Source organism: Nelumbo lutea, chromosome 8, assembly GCF_056320005.1.
Source record: "Nelumbo lutea isolate HS-2025 chromosome 8, American lotus-T2T, whole genome shotgun sequence".
In the NCBI taxonomy this organism is placed as follows: domain Eukaryota; kingdom Viridiplantae; phylum Streptophyta; class Magnoliopsida; order Proteales; family Nelumbonaceae; genus Nelumbo; species Nelumbo lutea.
The window spans coordinates 15,792,117-15,811,544 of record NC_142691.1 but is presented as its reverse complement, the minus strand read 5'-3'; the positions used below and the strand labels follow the sequence as shown (position 1 = coordinate 15,811,544).

The window sequence follows — 19,428 nt, the reverse complement described above, 5'->3', positions numbered from 1 at the left end:
AATTCAGAAACGAGCAAGGTGAAGGATTTCAGCGAGGGTCATGACTCATGATGCTTTCCTCCTTACGTGGACAGACTTCACTATCCTCCTTGTAGTCCCGTGAAATAATAATAACAAAAACAACAATAATAATAATAATAATAATAATAATAATAATAATAATAATAATTAAGGTGTTGATTTTATGAATCAATAAAGAAGAGATTTGAATAGAAAGGTTTTTGTTGGTAGATTTTCACACTCTAGATCTCCAGCCCACAAACTTTTCCCACATTCTTACTACAAGACATTACCATCTGTATTGAGAACATCTCTCCATGAATGAAAAGCGAGATATTCTCAATGCACGCCTATAGTGTCCTGTGGGTAGGGAAGTGGAAAGAGTTTGTGGGTAGAAAATACTAGCTGCAATTGGTAATAAATCGCATAAGTGAGAAGTTGTCAAAAAAAAATCCAATCTAACCATTTAAATCCTTCAAAAACAACATGCAATCTCCACCTAAGAACGCCATTATCACAAACCTTTTAATAGGACTTCAAACAGATCATATAATTCGGATAGAGGTATATTCAAATCTGATTTGATAAAGATTCAAGAGATCTGAACTCAATCCGTTATCTAGCAGATATGTAAAACATAGATTTGAATTCAATTTGTCCACATTGGATATTCGATTCAATTAAGGCATCGATAAATCTTATATAAAACGAGCATAAATTTATAAATTAAATATACAATAAAAACAATTATTATAAATAAAATAAATTCATATTAACCCCAAATCCAAATCAATTCAAACAATGTTTAATACTAAAATAATATTTTATATATGTATACATAATTTGATCAGATCTTAATAACAGATTAGATCAAACAATATCCAAATTTGATCTTATTATAACTAAACATACAGGTATGAGAATCCAACATGAACCAATTAGATGTGAATTTGTACCTTGTATTTGAGCTAGCTCCGATGTAGGTTGAAGGGGTCCCATCTATTACTTTAAACCACTTCCTTGTGAAGCAATGTCTTAAAAGCTAGGCAAAGGCAGCATCCACCACAATACAAAAACATCTTCCATCCCACTTTCCTAATACAAATATTCATACTTTGTTGTCATGTTACAAAAATCCAACACAAAGGACTAAGGAAGTGGGGACTGCTAAATAATAGCTTCTCATTTTGAATCCAGCGGTACACCAATAAGAGTTGGCCAATTGTCTCCTACCAAAGTACATTCACACATCATGCGCATGTTGAATGTGAATTATTATGTTCATTTTGTTTCTTCACAAAGTGTTTGAAGCTCCCAACAATTGATAACCATGACAAGAACATGTGATGTAAGTTGGGTACTCGATTTCAAGGTTATTCTGAATTTTGCATTCTCATGTATCTGTGCTTATTGGAGTGCAAATAAACCAAGTGTAAATTCCGGTTTACTTTTGCATTAGATTTGATTTTGTTTTATTTGTTGGTGAGAAGTAAAATAGGAAGATGATGCCGTTGATGTTATCCTATCTTATCTTATATGCAAAAGAAAATTGGAAGCAGGAGGATTATTTGTTTAGCAGTGAGGTAGATAGAAATCTAGATAATGTGGTTCCTAATTTATATGAGAGAGAGAGAGATTAAGATTAGTGAAAGATGATGTGAAATCTGTATCAGTTTATTTTGCTAAAAAAGTTGAGAAACAAAATTTGCACTATCAATGAGTGCAAACAAGACGATACAAATTTTGTATCAAATAACTCACAAACCAGAAATTGGATTCAGTCCTCACGGCCACTTACTACAACCGTGTATTGAGAATATCTCTATAATTGTACATTTTTTTCATGGGGTGTATAAATTTTTTAAGTAGCTATGAGGACAGTATGGACACAGTCTTGTGAGGGCTGAATCCGAGTTCCACAAATTATGATTACAAAAAACAAACAGCCTATGCAAATGAAATTACAATAGAACTGGTGAGTGATTTGTGCTAATATTGGCAATCACATTGGTCCCGCCTTGCGTCTGTTTGGCATCGATATCGTTGCTCCAAAAAACAGCGACACATCAGCGTCATATCAGAGAAAACGGTGCTCCAGGGAATACCTGTTTGTTTGAAATTGTTTTTCCATAAAAAACGGTTCTCCAAACTATACCTTGGAAATCAAGAAGGCGTGGTTTGAAGCAATGCTGAATTTGGCGTTTCCTGGAACTGCAACTCATTATTGCCAACAAGAACATGAGGTGGCAGTGACAGAGACATGATGTAGCGCTGGATAATAAGTATCAGTGTTGAAAACATTTCCTGGAGCATTGATACCAAACAAAAAACATTGTTGTTGCTCTAGGAAACGTCCTACCTGATAGCAACGCTTTCAAATAAAACAAGACACCATTTTTTTAAAAAATGATATTTCCCATAGTTTTTAAAAACGAACCAGTGACCGAACTGATCAGGGGTTCGATTACTGGTTCGAACGGTTAACTGGCCGATTTAGCGGTTTGCTGACCCAAATCAACTGTTTTGAGGAGAAAAAGCAGTTTTAGAAGAAAACGAAACCGGTCATATGGCCGTTTCCCATTTTATCCGGTCTGACCGTCCAGTAAAATCCAATTTTGAAAACAGTGGTATTTCTAACATCATTAACACCGTTTTCTGACCATCGATGCCAAACATATACCTTACTAATAGTCATACATTGCAAATTGCAAAAGCTAGGTTGAAGTGGAGCACTTTTAATCGGAACGTCACACCATCAAGAAACAGCAAAAGTCATCTTTGGACTGGTCCCACTTGATTAGTTTGGGCTGTAGAAAACAATCCATCACACACTCTGAAAATCAGATGGCTAATAATATGTCAATCATGCTGATTTTTATAATATAAAACGTTTTGGATGGAGCCCATTAAAGGTGGGTCCAATTGTCTGTCCTATATGTTAAAATCAATACTCAATGCTGAGGGATGGAGCTAGATGTCATCCATTTTAACTCGAGCTTTTTCTGCCATCTTCATCACTTTCAGTGGCAAAAATAAATGATGGAAGAATTAGCTTTTCGAAAGAGGTAGTTCATCTATTACTTAATTGATATATGATACTAATTAAGTGGGAGACTGATAGGAATAATAATACTACTGTTCCTCTCAAAACTCAAAAGTAGAAGAAGAGATAGTGAGAGATTAAGAAATGGGGAATGAAAGTGGCAAAAACCATTACTGATCACTTCCTTAATCGAACTTCCTTTAATCAAAGAAGAGGATAGAATCCAGCCACCACTTGTTTAGTCTTCAGAATCAAAATCGTCTGAAATGAAATTTAAGAATATTTTAAAAATTTGAGCATTTTTATATTTTTTTATTTTATTAAAATATTGGGTAATGTTTTCTATGTTTATTTTGTTTATCTTAGAGTTTATACAAAAAGATAATTTTTTTAATAAAATGTGGAAAAATATATGATTAAATCATAGGATTTCATGGAAGATTCTGAACCTTGTCCAGACAAAAAGAAACTAAACCAAACAAGCACATCTCCAAGTGTGGACTTTTTATATTGAGAATGATAAACATAATGACTTTTCAACAACCTAATATAATTAGAAAAGGACTATATCTACCTCTCTCTCTCTCTCTCTCACTGTTGTGATTAGGGATGGCAATGGGTGGGTTTTGTAAATTCTAGATCTTATTTGTCTCACTAAACCCCAAAATCCACCCCCCGACATGAAAAATGCAAAAGAAAAACCCTCCTCAACCCTAGCCTCTCGCATTTGAGGGTGGAGCGCCGGTCAGATTGGCATGTTGGATTTAAAACTTGAATCTAATTTCTTATTATTTCTTGCTATACATAATCAATAAACATGTAAAATAATATGAACAAACATTAAAATTTTCAATTACAACCAATTATTCTTTATATAAATACAAAATATTATTAACTCCCTTTTGGGGCAAGTACCCACTGAATAGGGTATAAATTGACATCCCTAATTGTGATTCATGAATCATCATGACCCTCACAGAATTTTGTCATTTTTTATTTTTTTTAAACATAAAAAACCAGTCATATAAGTATATGAAAGAAGCATTAAAGCTATGTTTAGTGAAAAAGTGGTTTAAAAAATAAGTAGTTATTTCATAAGTACTTATTAGTGTTTAGGAGGGTTTTTTCAAACCAGTTAGAGTTATTTTAAGTATTATTTGGGTTATAGTGTTTGCCCAGTCACTTAACCAATAAGTATTTATATATATGGCACAAAACTGAGCAAAAAATGGAGAAAAAGATAGGAATTTCACATACCTGGAATGATTGCTCAGCCTAGAGTTGCACGTCGCTGCCGCTGGTTTGTGCTGGAGCTCAAATGGAGAAGACACTCGACGAGATTTTGAAAAAATGATAGGTATAGTTTTTTCCCAAGAAGTTGGAATAAGTGCATAAAATAAGCAATCCCTGGGTTGTCTTTTTAAGTATTTATTTTGAATATAATCACTTATTCTCCCCTTTTTCTCCAAACGCAAATAAATGCTTATTTTACACTTATTGTATGGTTCCACTAGTTATTTTAAGTACTTATTCAAATAAATACTTAAAATATAATGGAAAAAATGGAATGTAGTGTGTCATTAGCTAGATGTCTTTTTCAAAATTTTGTCAACTTTAGAATTTCCAAGTTCAACTACCTTCATAAATGTTTTTCTCAATCTTTCCCTTGATCAACTACTTCATTGATTAATACATGTAGGGCATTTTAACTAGTGCATTGTTAACAAATCAGATCCGACCATGTACCACATTTATAGTTCATCCATCTTTTCTTATATGCATTATTCCCTATGAATTTGAGTTTGGGACCTTATTTATGGGGTATGTCAACCATTAATGCTCTTTTCGCAATACATGGATTGCTGCACTTTTAAAAAATCGGTCCCCTATCAAATATAGGGCCCTTCTAATTAACACCAATCTATGAAGTCCCTTCTACAAGTCAAATATAAAGAATTAAAGATAAAAGATAGAGATGTTCATTATGCTTTATTATATTTTATTTTTCTTGGCAAGAATTATATTATTTTAGAAAGAACATATGAAAGTTAATGTGTGAAGTGCACAATCCATGTCATCTCTACCACATATTGAACCTTTCTGAAGTTCCAACTTTTTAGTACTTAGAAATGCTCTTGTTTTGTCATATGTTAATAAGAGGTTATAAGGCAGAAACTTTCCCATAAACAAAAATGGAGATTGACACTTTTTCTCTTACCATCTATGTGTTGACATGTAGAAGTATTCATTAACCTTTTTACAGTGCTACTTTGCAGCTTGAAGTTTAGTAGACAATTAGGTTGAGTCTGGAAGGAGTATAAAAATAAAATGTTCAGCGCAAATGCATACAAAATAATATAAAATATAAGGTTTTTGCACTCTATAAATTAATAAGAATTATTAATTTTAGTTAGGACTGTTCAGTAAACCAACCAACCCGAGTTGGTCAATTTTCTAATATTTTTGATCTGTTTTGGTTCAATAATCCTGACCCAACCAGATTGGGTCAGTTTCGATTTGATCATTTTTTAAGAAAATGCACAATTTAGGATGTCTTTTTAAAAACATATACATATAACGCATTTGGATCTGCTACAAACATAAAATTACTTCCAACATGATCTAGCTGCGTCTCAAAGATGTTCCACAATATATTGTTATATATTGATGGGGTTTTACACTGGAGATGACAATCATGTTTGAGATGCACACTTATAGATCACGCTAGAAGAACTATTGAGACCAATATATTGGTAGCAGATCTGTTCTTGCATATGTAAGTTTACTTTGCTAAGTATTACATTTGCCATTATTTTATCTTATTTTATTTTAGGTAACCTGGACTATGATATATTAAGGGTCAGTTTGTTTGTAGTGTGAATTTCATTTATGATGATGCACAATCCCGTGTCAAATCTTCCTCTATCAATTTATAATAGCATGCATGTGAATAAATGGATTGAGTGCAAATTCTGATGTAGCACTGTTTCAATTTTCACTTTTATTTTATTTGTTTGTGAGAAAATGAAGCACTTTATGTGAAAGAGGATGGAGACAAGATGAAGATTATTTGTTTGAGAGGAACAAGTACGTGTTAGGCAAAATGGTGTGGTCGGAGATGATCAACATTCTAGGTACGAGGCAGGTGATGCAAATTTTGCATCAGCTTTTTAGATGCAAAAACTTTGCAATATACAAATTCAAATAAAGACCAAAAAAGTACAAAATTTGCAGCATAAGATAAAAATGCAAATCATGGAATAGGATGCACCAAATTTGTATAGCTAAAAGCTCGAGCATCAAAGGTCAAATTGGCATTAATTTCTGCCACATTGTTCGTTGCAGTATCTTGGACGGCAAACTAATGAAAAGAAGAATTAATGGACCATCCCTGTCACTCTGCTTCAACTATGAGAGCCTGAGACGTTCTCTCTATGTAGAATCCCAAACTTATTGAAATGTTCCGAGACGTATATAAAAACATTGTCTTTAAAATATTATTTACCTCACTGATATAATTGAAATTGCTATTGGATCACTGAGAAAGATGAAAATCTATAACACCAACTTAATTACATTAAAATGAAATATATATAGAACAGTGACCCTGGTGTGTCATTTATTGACTTAATACGCGGTTTCTTTCTTATTGGTTGGAGGGAGGAATTCCTCCATTAATGAAATCACTAATAGATTGCAAGTGAAAGTCCATACATTCCATTACTTAAATGCATCTGGTCTGGCTATTGCCAGGTGTCGATCAGAGAATGGACCCTCTCGAGTCCGGAACCGTCGTGCTTTCACTTCTTCTCTAACTAACACCAACTTTCCACCCCCTCACCATTCATCAAGTGTCGTTGGCTGTTGCATTCTCCCGATTTCAATCCATCAACTTTTCCACGTCAACTCTCCATGTGGCATGGATGGAACAGCTTGTCTAGGACAACCCCTGCATGACCCGGTTTTTTGAAAAATCCTCTGAAACGACGACGTCACGATGATATGAGATAAGATGAAACCGTGAAACCATAGACAGTGAAAGGGGGAAGGACTCAAGGAGGTACATGGTACAGCTTAGCGTCCGTCAGTGACAATCCCCTCTGGCCCTCTCCAGTCTCCAGGAAAACGTGGGACCTCCTAATCTCCAATCTCTAATCTCTATTATTATGGCCATTATGCCTTCTAATTTGCCACGTGTTTTATGATGGAGACCCATCATTTAATGCCTCCTAAGATGGATGTTTACTGGGCAAATCATAATTACGTGTTCGGAATGTGCAACCGAACGTTGCCTTGCCTTGCCTTGCCTCTACGAAGGTGGGGCCCACCCAGTTGTAGTTCCCGGTCCCCCAGCTATTCAACCCATGTGCTATCTGTCCGGGAGCCCATCGGCCCAGTGTGCAAGCTTTGGCCTGGCCCCGTACCCAAGACAGTTCAGACTTCAGAGAGAGAGAGAGAGAGAGTGTAGAGAGAGAGAAAAGAGCCAGAGACAGAGAAGCCAAGTCAAAACTCAAAATTAGTTGACAAAAGTTGAAGCGCGTGAGATTACTTTCTCTACTCGCGCGATTGCGATCGTTACATGATTTCATTCAGCTTTTGGATTTGTCAATTGTCATGGACACCCGTTGCGTGTGAGAACACCGTGAATGACAGACAAGTCCTAAGAATCTTCTGCACGTTCTATTTCTAGATTACCCAAAACAAAAAGCGCTCTCTCTCTCTCTCTCATGCGCTCGCGCTCGCATAACAAGAGAATGAGTAATGATCCCATGTGATCAATCTCCCCATATTCCGATAAGCCAGGATCGACAAAGAGGTGGGACCCAGTAACTAGTGTCCTAACAGGACACTTGTCAGCAGCTCTTCCAATTGAGAAAACCTCCGCGGGCCGGGTCCCACATTAATGGAAGAGTCCCACTCCGGTCTCTAATAAGTTCCTTCCTCGAACTCCAGCAAAGCAGCAACCCGCCCCTACCTTACCTGAGCTGACGTCAGCCCTACCACACTTTTAAGTCACCCACCCTACTTCCCATTTCCCCACCTTTCCCTTGCTTTCTTTTTTTTATTCTTTTCCTTTTCCTTCCCTCTTCTGTCTCTTTTTCCTAAAATAGATATCGTACTCCCGGCATACCATAATACGTAACTTCGTTACGTAAATCTTTACTAATCGACGCCACCTGCTTCAGGAATTCTGCTCTTTTGGTCGCAGATGTACGTTTGATGGTGCACCTTGGGAGATACTGAATCTTTCCTTGCATTTCTTCTTCTCAGAGATTCATTCCGGAATCCATGAGAGAGTCGTGACTGCATGGGGTCGAGTTCATTTGCAGTCGCCTCCCTGGCCGTTGGATTTGAGTTTATCATCACCGCCTATTTCTATATCTGGTTTAACGGTTCAGATCGATGAAAACGACTCAATATAGGGGCGATGCACTGAAAATGGTAAACATTCCTCATACACTATTATTTCCTTCCGAAATATCGAAAATCCCGTCTGAGATAACTAGACTCCGGCATATTAATAACCCTACATAAGTGAGATGGCTTATGATAGGACAATTGACTTATCATAAGTCGTCTGGCTTATCACTTTTTTTTTTTTATGCACAGCCATCTCGCTTTCTATCTTTCCTCCCTCAAATCCTTTTGTATAAGAGAAGAGATAGAGAGAAAAGTCTTGAAGAGAGAGAAAGTGGGAAGAAAAGACTAACAAAACGACCGTTCGTCGTCGTCCTGCTGCTCCTATTCTACAAATCTTCGGCCGATCTGGACCTTCTCTCCCAATAAATTGAAGAGGGGGTATATAATTTGTTGTTGATTTTCTTTTTGTTTAATTTGATTTTATCTTTTGTTTTTTTTTCCTCTTCTGGTCTGGTTGATGCAGAGTTGGTCGGTTGATTGGTTTCTGAGGACTAAGTTTTTCAAACCGGAAACCCTATTTTGATAATTTCGTGCTCTGTAGGGTTTCTTTTAGAAGTTGGTGTTTACTGGAATTGGACCGATCTGCGAGGGTTTCGATCTTTCCGGCGGTGTCGGTTGGTGTCGGAGGACGGGAAGATGTCTTCTCTTAGCAGAGAGCTTGTGTTTCTTATACTTCAGTTTCTCGAAGAAGAGAAATTCAAGGAAACTGTCCACAAGTAGGGAGCAGAAATTATTTTCCTTTTTGGCTATTTCTCTGGTTTTGGAAGCTTGAATTTACAATTTTTGGATTGTTTGCTGATGTCTGGTCGGGTTTGTCTCTGTGCTATGAAGATTGGAGCAGGAGTCGGGTTTTTTCTTCAATATGAAGTATTTTGAGGACGCCGTAACTAACGGGGAATGGGACGAGGTCGAGAGGTATCTCTCTGGATTCACCAAGGTAGATGATAATAGATATTCGATGAAGATCTTCTTTGAGATCCGAAAGCAGAAATACCTCGAAGCCCTAGATAAGTAGGTGGTGAATTTGAAGAATTTAATTTTATTTAATTTTCTTATACTAATTCTATACTCATTTGAGTTGGACTGTGTTTCTTTTTCTCCTTTCAAGGATTTGAGGAGGAATTGTGTCCATATTTATGTGTTTTCTTCTGTTCTATTTTGTAGGCATGACCGTCCTAAAGCTGTAGAAATTCTTGTGAAGGACTTGAAAGTGTTCGCTGCTTTTAACGACGAACTATTCAAGGAAATAACGCAGCTTCTGACTTTGGAGAACTTCAGGTATGTTTCTATTTTTTCATTGCTTTTTTAATTTTCTTCTTTTGTTTTGTTTTTCTATTGTGAGTATCATGCGGGCATTATTACTTGCAGGGAGAACGAGCAGCTATCTAAGTATGGAGATACCAAGTCTGCTAGGGCAATTATGCTTGCGGAGCTCAAAAAGTTGATTGAAGCGAACCCCCTTTTCCGTGATAAGCTTCAGTTTCCTACCCTGAAGAATTCAAGACTAAGGACACTAATCAATCAGAGGTAAATCATGATGGAATTAACAATGCCTTCCTCTTTCTTATGCTTGTTTATTTGACTACTTTCTGGGAACTAAATGGTTTTTTCTTCTGTTCCACTCTTTGTATATTGGATTGCAGTTTAAATTGGCAACACCAGCTTTGTAAGAATCCAAGGCCTAATCCTGATATAAAAACCCTCTTTGTGGACCATACTTGTGGACAATCCAATGGTGCTCGAGCTCCATCCCCTGTCACTAATCCACTTATGGGGACAATTCCAAAAGCAGGGGGTTTTCCAGCACTGGCTACTCATGGTGTAAGTAAAATTAGAAGAACCACAGCTCTTTTTAGCAGAGGAGTAGGCAGTTAAGTTTTAGAAATTTGACTTGTGGTGTTACTTGTTCAGCCATTTCAGCCCGCACCCGCATCCCTTCAATCATCTCTTGCAGGATGGATGGCTAATCCATCTCCTGTACCTCATCCTGCAGTTTCTGCTGGGCCAATGGGCTTAGCTGCTCCTAATAATGCAGGTATTGATGTTTAAGGACTTCTTTCTAAGATGTTGTTTGGATGTATGTTCTATGACATAGAAATGTCCACAAACATTCCGGAAATCCTTGTATCTTAAAAGTCTTAAGATTTTAAAGTTACACGGTTAATAATGAAATTAACTTTTACTTAAATATTAAATATTAATTCATTAAACATATAGTTGAAGAAAATTTTGTGCCACAAAATAAACGTAAATTTTTTAATTACATATGAAGAATTGTTGTTTATGTGGGAACAAGTGAATGTTAATGATAGTATGATACATTACAGGTTTTCTGAATAAGATGTTAGCTTGTGTGCTAAGTTGCTAACATAGTTGGTTTTTTCATTCCTCCAATATATATAAACTATGCATTTTCCTTTTATTCCCTTTATTTTGAATTCTAGCATTTATCTGTTGACTAATGTATTTTATTCCATTTACATTTGTCTCTCATGGCAACAGCCATTTTAAAGCGTCCTCGGACTCCTACTACCAACAACCCAGCCATGGATTACCAAACAGCAGATTCTGAACATGTTTTGAAGAGATCAAGGCCTCTGGGGATGTCAGATGAGGTACAAACACACATATTTGGATTTCTATATATTGGGTTGCTTTTGGTGGTTAATTTTCCCCCTTTACCAATGGTTACATAGTTTGCTTGTGAAAAAAGTTCAAAAGTCATATTTGAATGAACTTTTGTGGAAATTATCCAAAAAGAACGACTTTTGTGGAAGATGATTTACAAAGGATTTAAAAGTCTTTTTAACAATAGGACCAATTATGGTTATTTACAAATATTTCCTGCTTAGGGATGTTTTAGTCCTAGAACGTTTCTTGACCAAGAAATTGCAAACACATAAATGCAGTTAGCTATAGTAATCTTTGCAATGTGCAAGAGTTTGTGCAGCACTTGTAGTTCATTAATTCATTAAAAGACATGATTTATGGGTTACCAATTATGACTTTGTTATTTATTGTCAGGTAATTCCCATGCATTCTTAACGAGTTGCAAATTATGATTATTTCTAAGGACAGTGAAAACTAAAGATTGCAATGATTTAAGTATCTTTCAAGGCTTAGGAGGTAGAATATATTTTCCTACACCAAATATTATGATCCTTCTAAATAAAAGGTTCCTGCCCAAATAATTGTCACCATATTAAGTAATATTATTAATTTTTCTGTTTTGGTGTCTAGAATTTTAGCTTAACTAATTTATTGAATTAAAAAGTGGAATAAACTAAGACTTAATGATCATTTCTAGTAACTTGTGCATTCTTTCTTTTGCTTTTAATACTAATGAGTTATCAATTCTTGTTATTCTTACTACTACTGTTTCTTTATTTATTACTATTATTGTGACTGTTAATTGGGAGTTACTAATTCTGTTTTTTTTTTCCTGATTTTCCTTGCAGGTAAATAACCTACCTGTTAATATCATGCCTGTCACATATGCCAGCCAGAGCCATTCCCAGAGCTTGTACTCTTCTGATGACTTGCCCAAGATTGTTGTAATGACTCTGAATCAAGGTTCTGCTGTCAGAAGCTTGGATTTCCATCCAGTGCATCAAACCTTACTTCTTGGTTAGTTAGATATAGTCCATTTGGAACATCTATCTCCTTTGGTTTTTCTTCTAGGAGGATGCATTTTTGGTCTGGCTTTTGATTGATGTGTGGCATTCTATCAGTCGGAACACATGTTGGTGATGTCATGGTGTGGGAGGTTGCTAGCAGGGATAGGCTTGCTCTTAGAAGCTTCAAGGTTTGGGACCCTTCAGCATGTTCAGTGCCTCTGCAGGTATGACTCCCTGTGCCAAATTAAACTTAGTAAACAAGAAAATTGTATTTGACCTCCTTAGAATCTCAATCTTGAGGTTAATCTGTCTGTTATGTGATTAGGCGGCTCTGGTAAAGGAAACACCAATATCTGTCAACCGTGTTACGTGGAGCCCTGATGGAAGCCTTTTTGGTATGTTTTAAAAGAAGATTTTATTTTTAAAATAAATATCTGTCTTCGTCATACACTAGATGCTTGAGAATAGAAAGTTTGAATATTAGATAATTATTTAAGAAATGCTCATCTGTCCACTTGTTTAACCCTGTGGGTCCACCTCAGGTGTTGCATACTCAAAGCACATTGTTCACGTGTTTTCTTACCATGGAGGTGATGATCTACGGCACCACCTAGAGGTTTGATCAATCAAAATATTATAATTTTATTCATAACGGTTCTTATTATTTCTGAATAACCTCCCCTAGCTTTTCTTTACTCCGTACCTATTATTTGCTGAATTTGTTTCATATCCTTTCTTCTTATTCAGATAGATGCTCATAATGGTGGTGTTAATGATCTTGCTTTCTCTCACCCAAACAAGCAATTGTGCTTTGTAACTTGTGGAGATGACAAGCTTATAAAGGTTTGGTTTGTTAAACATCTTTTCTGATTGGATTTTGAAGCTTGGGGTCTCTATGTTTAACCGTGGGTTACGTGCAGGTATGGGATGCAGTATCTGGTACCAAGCAGTACACTTTTGAAGGTCATGAAGCACCTGTCTACTCTGTATGCCCACATTATAAGGAAAATATACAGGTAATGCCAACTTCTGATAGTAAATAAACCCTCTTGGTCTACTTGCTTGTTTTGTTGATCATTTTATTGATGTCAATCTTTTTCTTCATTTCTTCTCTCTCTTCCCTCAGTTTATCTTCTCAACGGCATTAGATGGGAAGATCAAAGCATGGTTGTATGATAACTTGGGGTCAAGAGTTGACTATGATGCACCAGGTCATTATTGTACCAGGATGGCATATAGTGCCGATGGGACAAGGTATACATGGTGCTTTGTATTTCCTTCAATTATTAATTGTAATGATTCCATTTCTCATCACAATGATGACAGACTGAGTTCTTAAATTTTATGATGTTTAACTGAAGCATCTGTCTGTATGATATTGCTTTCAGATTGTTTTCATGCGGGACCAGTAAGGATGGGGAATCGTACATTGTGGAATGGAATGAGAGTGAGGGAGCTGTGAAACGAACATATCATGGTTGTGGAAAACGTTCTGTGGGTGTTGTGCAGTTTGATACCACTAAAAATCGATTCCTAGCGGCTGGTGATGAGTCTGTAATAAAATTTTGGGACATGGACAATGTAAACCTCTTGACAACTACTGAAGCAGATGGTGGATTACCGGTAATAGAATATGCTTCATTATGTGGTCTACTTAGTTTGACTTTTGTTTAAGAGCAGATTACCAGTAGTAGAATAGCTTTCATTACTATTTTTTTTATAATAATAGCATAGTTATCATTACATTTTTATTATAATGGCTTAGATTTCATTTTGTGGTTATTTGAATTTATTTATGTTTTTTTGCTAATCTATTTTGTTTCAAATATTTTCTAGCCATCTCCTTATATCCGGTTCAGCAAGGAAGGTATACTATTGGCTGTTTCAACGAACGACAATGGGGTCAAAATTCTTGCAAATGCAGATGGGCTTCGATTGATACATGCAATAGAAAGTCGTCCATTTGATGCTTCTAGAGTTGCTTCTGGATCTGCTATGAGGGTATACTTATCTTTAGAATCTTTTAACCTGTGCAAGGGCACATCTGTTAAATGTAGGTGATGATTTGTCATGCAGGGGCCCACACTTAACCCATTTGCTGCTGTAACTGCTACAACTGGAACAAGTATGGGGGTTGCTGATCGAAGTGCTCCAGTAACAGCGATGGTTGGGCTGGTTAGTATTTAAAATATTTTTCAGGGGATGGCCATCTACCTTATAAAGTGCTTATTCATGTATTATTTTGTAATCATTTGTGGTTGAACCACTCCATTTATTGCTTTATACAGTTCTGATTTTGTTATTTTTGAGCCGATATGTTAGTTGGGGTATTCCACAGTATTTGTGCATCCACTTGTAACTCATACTGAATTTTTATCAGAATGGCGAGGGCAGAAGTTTGGCAGATGTGAAGCCAAGGATTGTGGACGAATCAATAGAGAAGTCTAAGATTTGGAAACTGACTGAAATCAGCGAACCATCTCATTGCCGCTCCCTGAGGCTCCCTGATAATTTGTCAGCAGCGAAGGTATGGATACTCTGTTTTACAAGCCCTTAGAAGTTACTGACTAGGGTTTCCAACTTCTCTGGATCTTCACATGCAAGTGTCATGGAGACCAACATTTAAGATTAGCAAGTCTACGTTCCTTGTTGGTTCATTCAAATTTCAGCATGATGCCAATCCACCTTGTTGGTTCCTTGTGTGGCCTATTGCTATATGACTTTTGCAGCATGTTTAGTTTAACCTTCACGTCAACTACTTTTTTGATGATTCATCTACTTGATATTAATCAAAATATCAGCTAATCTCTTTTTATTTTATGTACAAACACATGCTGTGAGTACATATTTGGAGAATTCACTGATTTTTTATTTACATGCATAGTTGTCAGCTTGGAGGTGGATGACATTAGAGCTGTTCTACAACTCACAACCCCCTGATGTCCCCCCGACCTCCTCTCAAACAAACAAACAGATAATAAGAGGAAGAAAACTGCACAGTATAAATTTAGGTTTTTGTACAACTTTTATGTGGTGAAAATTTGGTAGGTTATTTGATTAGCTTAGGCATCAATGACATGAGGATGCTACACATGGATTTAGATACAAGTGTATCTGAAAGAAGCATGCAATAGCCTGCAGCAGCTAAAATGGTTATATTTGATTCAATCATTGATGAATGCATTCGATGCTTATTCCCTGAAACTATATGCCCTAAAATTGTTTACTGACACCTGAATCCACCAAATCCTTTGCATCTCCCCCTTTGTTTTTTACAAAGCCTTCAGCCTTGGCACAAGGATAGTAATGGTGAGGATGCTGGTACTTTAATTGTGTAACTATCTTCCTCATTCTTTGTTGAATGTTCCAGCGTCAATTAAATTCATATTTTTTCCTTTTCTTTTTCTCTGGTGTGTTTTTCATTACTTGTATGAGTGTAAGAGCACACAATCTAATATGGCAATGTAATCATCAAATTTAATTTGGGATTAGTTTTCTTGAAAAAGAAGAGTAGAATTTGGGAAGGACTGATCTACTACATTAAGCTATAGTGGGAGGGTGCACTACTGTGCTCTGTTAAAGCAACCTAACATGTTGCAGTGACTTGGTAGTACCTTGACTTGCTGCCTTCATGGCTCTGACGAACTTCATGCTGGCTTGTTGTGGGTGTCAAATTGCTAAATACAATATTTGCTGCATTGTACATGGTGTGCTAACTCACTCAGTAACCCTAAATGATGGCACTACACAAGCTGTTTTACCTCTAAGTGCTTTGGCTTTTCCTCTTTTTAAATCTGGTCTCAAGCTGTTTGATAGTGGGGCATCCAGTAGACCTGCTGATAAAAGCTTTCCATGAGCTGCTTCCTCTTCATTCTTTTTCATTCAAGTCATACATCAAAGTATATCTTTTGGAGGCCAATAAGCTCCTTCATTGACTTGGGGGGTTTTCCTATGTTCAACTAAAGTGAGTACAGTTCCTTTGTGGAAGTATCTGTATTACCATTTAGCCACGAACCTTATTTGGACATTATATTGGTACCCTATTTAAAAAATTATTGAAATACACATTGATTACTATTTCATTTATTTCACTGGATTCTAATTATATAAGAATTGCTTATTAGCCAAGAATAACCACCATAATGTTTGTTGGCATTTCTCTTAGATGGGATTTAAAGATAGAGTTTGGTTCATTTTGTGCAATTGTGACATATTATATGATTTTCTGTAAATATGAGATTAGCCAGTGATATTTGGTAAACATTAGGAGCTTTACAAGGACATAGACGTGTGAACTTGATAAATTTTGTTGGAAACTAGGCAGTTCCAATCCATTTTGAGGAAAAATTGATTGAGATGATCAACTCCCATTGAGATGCATACAAGTCAAATACTGTGCAACACAAACTACTGACCACTCATTTGGTCCCTGCATCATAGGGCTCTTGATCAATAGCCAAAAATTATTCTTGGATTGTGTTGCTTGAGTGATTTATTTTCTAAGCCTCTTTTTTTTCAATAGATTTGTTTGGCATGCTTTGCCATGTAACTTGAAGATTCAATTACCATTAACATTTCTTGGGAAATTCAGTATTCTTCTATTATTGAGTCAACTATAGTCTTTCATTGATCTTTCTATAGGTTTTGATTGGCTACATGGTATTTTTATTTTCCTCTTCTGCTCATAAATATTATCAATTGTTGCAGATTTCCAGATTGATTTATACAAATTCAGGAGTTGCTATACTGGCATTAGCATCAAATGCAGTACACAAGCTTTGGAAATGGCAACGGAATGAGCGAAACATAGGGAAGGTGTGTCTTGGTAATGGGTTCTTATTTTCGATTTATCTTCTCAGGTCCCATGAGCTCTTACTAAATTATTTACCAATTGTAGGCAACTGCTACTGTACCACCGCAACTGTGGCAACCTGCAAGTGGAATATTAATGACAAACGAAATAAATGACACGAACCCTGAAGATGCTGTTCCATGCTTTGCACTTTCAAAGAATGATTCTTATGTTATGTCAGCTTCAGGAGGGAAGATTTCTTTATTCAACATGATGACATTCAAGGTAAATAGCATGTCATAGGCATGCACTTTTCTTTGGGTTTCAAGACAAACAACCAACAGTGCATACTGATTTACCTTTTTTTTTGTGCTTTAGACAATGACAACATTCATGCCCCCACCACCGGCAGCTACATTTCTTGCCTTCCATCCGCAGGACAATAACATCATTGCTATAGGCATGGAAGACTCCTCAATTCAAATTTACAATGTCCGGGTTGATGAGGTTAAGATCTTCTTATACTGAATCCTAGATTTTGTTACTTAATCATCACCACCCAAGCCTCATCCCAACTATATGTAGTTGGCTACATGAATTCTGTTTTGCCAGTTTGTTCTATTTAATGCCCATATCCATTATTAAAACTGAGATTCTGTTGACTGGGTTTTGTTAATTAAAGATGTAATAGCAAACTGAGATTCTGTTGTGTTTGTTTTCAACAGGTTAAAAGTAAGCTCAAAGGCCATCAGAAAAGAATAACAGGCCTTGCCTTCTCTAACGTTCTAAATGTGCTTGTATCTTCAGGAGCTGATGCTCAGGTATGCAATATTCACATCCTGCAAGTTCTATATACCTACCTATCTATGCCATCTGTAATTCTATATAAAGTATGAATGCTCAAAAATATAGCAACACATGGTTTCTCTGGTGGCTGTTTTCTTTATTTGGATAAAAAGGATGATAGAATGGGGGAAAATAAGGCATGGGTTCAGTAATTTGCTGCCCTTGAAGAAATTGCAAATTCCATTATGGAGTTATCCACTTACACCTCCTCTAATTGTTTTCCAGCTCTGTATTTGGAGTACGGATAAATGGGAGAAGCAGGGTAGTAAATTCTTGCAGATCCCAACAGGGAGAGTGCCAGCTCCTCTTGCAGAGACACGTGTCCAATTTCACCAAGATCAGACTCATTTACTGACTGTCCATGAGACACAAATAGCGATATATGATGTGTCTAAACTAGAGTGCCTTAAGCAGGTAAGGTGGAAGTGCATGCAGTTTTTTAGGGTTTGTGTAATTTCTTTTTTGTGATAATTTTTCTCATGATGCTTGGTTGACTTGTGTTCATGCACGGTCTCTATTATTCCTGGTTGCTACATTGCAAGAATTTCTGAGGTTGTGCTTACCATAGGGGGTATTAGTGATCTTACTATTAAAACTTTGTTTTCCATCAGTGGTTTGCCCGAGAACCAAATGGTCAAATCACACATGCTACATATTCCTGCGATAGCCAGTCCATTTACACAAGCTTTGAAGATGGAAGTATAGGTGTTTTCACTTCTACAACACTCAGATTGAGGTGTCGGATTAATCCTACTGCTTATCTGCCTTCTAATCCAAGGTATTTTCTCTCTGTCACTGATGAATGGATGATGACTCCACTATCTACATTGCAAGTTTGCTCCCCCAGTAACTCTCTCTCTATACATGGGATGTTTTACTTGATGCAGCTTGAGGGTGTGTCCACTTGTTATCGCGGCTCATCCGTCTGAACCCAGTCAGTTTGCCGTTGGACTGAGCGATGGTGGAGTTCATGTACTTGAACCACTAGAATCGGAAGGAAAATGGGGCGCCGCACCACCTCCAGAGAATGGTTCAGGAATGGCTGGTTCAGATCAACCATCGAGGTGATGGTGAAGGATATCACAGTGACGACGAATTACCGCTTGACGCTTGCATCTCATTTCACTCATCCTTGTGGCTGGGGGGGCATTTTATCTAACGGGGAAGCTGCATGACGTACGTAATCTCTCAGCATACAGGATACATGGGAACATTTGAAGGCGACATCTTTGATCTCTGGCTACAGTTGGATAGGAATCAGTCCCCTCCCGTGCGTTGTGATCAAGTGAGAGAGAGAGAAAAAAAAAATGATGGATGGTGTAAATGTATGAGAGGCATTTTGTCTTCGATTTATTTTATTTTATTTGTTGTTTTTGGGGAGGGGGTGGGTAATTGTTTGGGTGGGAGGTGAAGTTCAATCAATGCAAAGCAAAAATCAGGGGTTGAAAATTGGAATCATGGGAGTTTTTCTGATGTACTTTATTCTGAAGTGTTATTCTTTCCAGATTCAAGCATACACGCCATTTGGTTAGATTGCTTACTATCCTTTGAACGGTGAAACAGAAAAACATATGGTAATGGCAGATCTGAATGGCAAATGAAATGTGTTAGTGGATGCAGAGAATTAGGGTCACTTCACTTGGACCACAATACGTAGATATGAATGTCTCAATGCAATGTGTAGGATTTGGGAAAGCAAAGGAGTCAGA

General features: G+C 36.8%; 1 protein-coding gene across 2 annotated transcripts; it reads left to right on the top strand.

Moving 5' to 3' along the window:
* The first annotated feature begins 8,671 nt into the window (after window positions 1-8,671).
* Window positions 8,672-19,262, top strand: LOC148842979 (protein TOPLESS-like). Of its 2 annotated transcripts, none has more exons than XM_088958909.1 (26): window positions 8,672-8,842; window positions 9,006-9,180; window positions 9,296-9,475; window positions 9,629-9,742; window positions 9,833-9,991; window positions 10,108-10,285; window positions 10,376-10,499; window positions 10,967-11,079; window positions 11,923-12,091; window positions 12,196-12,305; window positions 12,407-12,476; window positions 12,624-12,697; window positions 12,829-12,924; window positions 13,002-13,097; window positions 13,208-13,335; window positions 13,470-13,704; window positions 13,918-14,082; window positions 14,158-14,256; window positions 14,462-14,608; window positions 16,789-16,896; window positions 16,979-17,158; window positions 17,252-17,380; window positions 17,599-17,694; window positions 17,945-18,133; window positions 18,331-18,497; window positions 18,607-19,262. In XM_088958909.1, the coding sequence occupies exons 2-26, from the start codon at window positions 9,101-9,103 to the stop codon at window positions 18,785-18,787; spliced, it is 3,387 nt and encodes a 1,128-aa protein (XP_088815035.1). In that variant the 5' UTR covers window positions 8,672-8,842; window positions 9,006-9,100; the 3' UTR covers window positions 18,788-19,262. The 2 variants fall into 2 exon arrangements, with proteins under 2 accessions (XP_088815035.1, XP_088815036.1); XM_088958910.1 differs by having other exon boundaries at window positions 8,692-8,842; window positions 9,018-9,180.
* The last annotated feature ends 166 nt before the right edge of the window (window positions 19,263-19,428 follow it).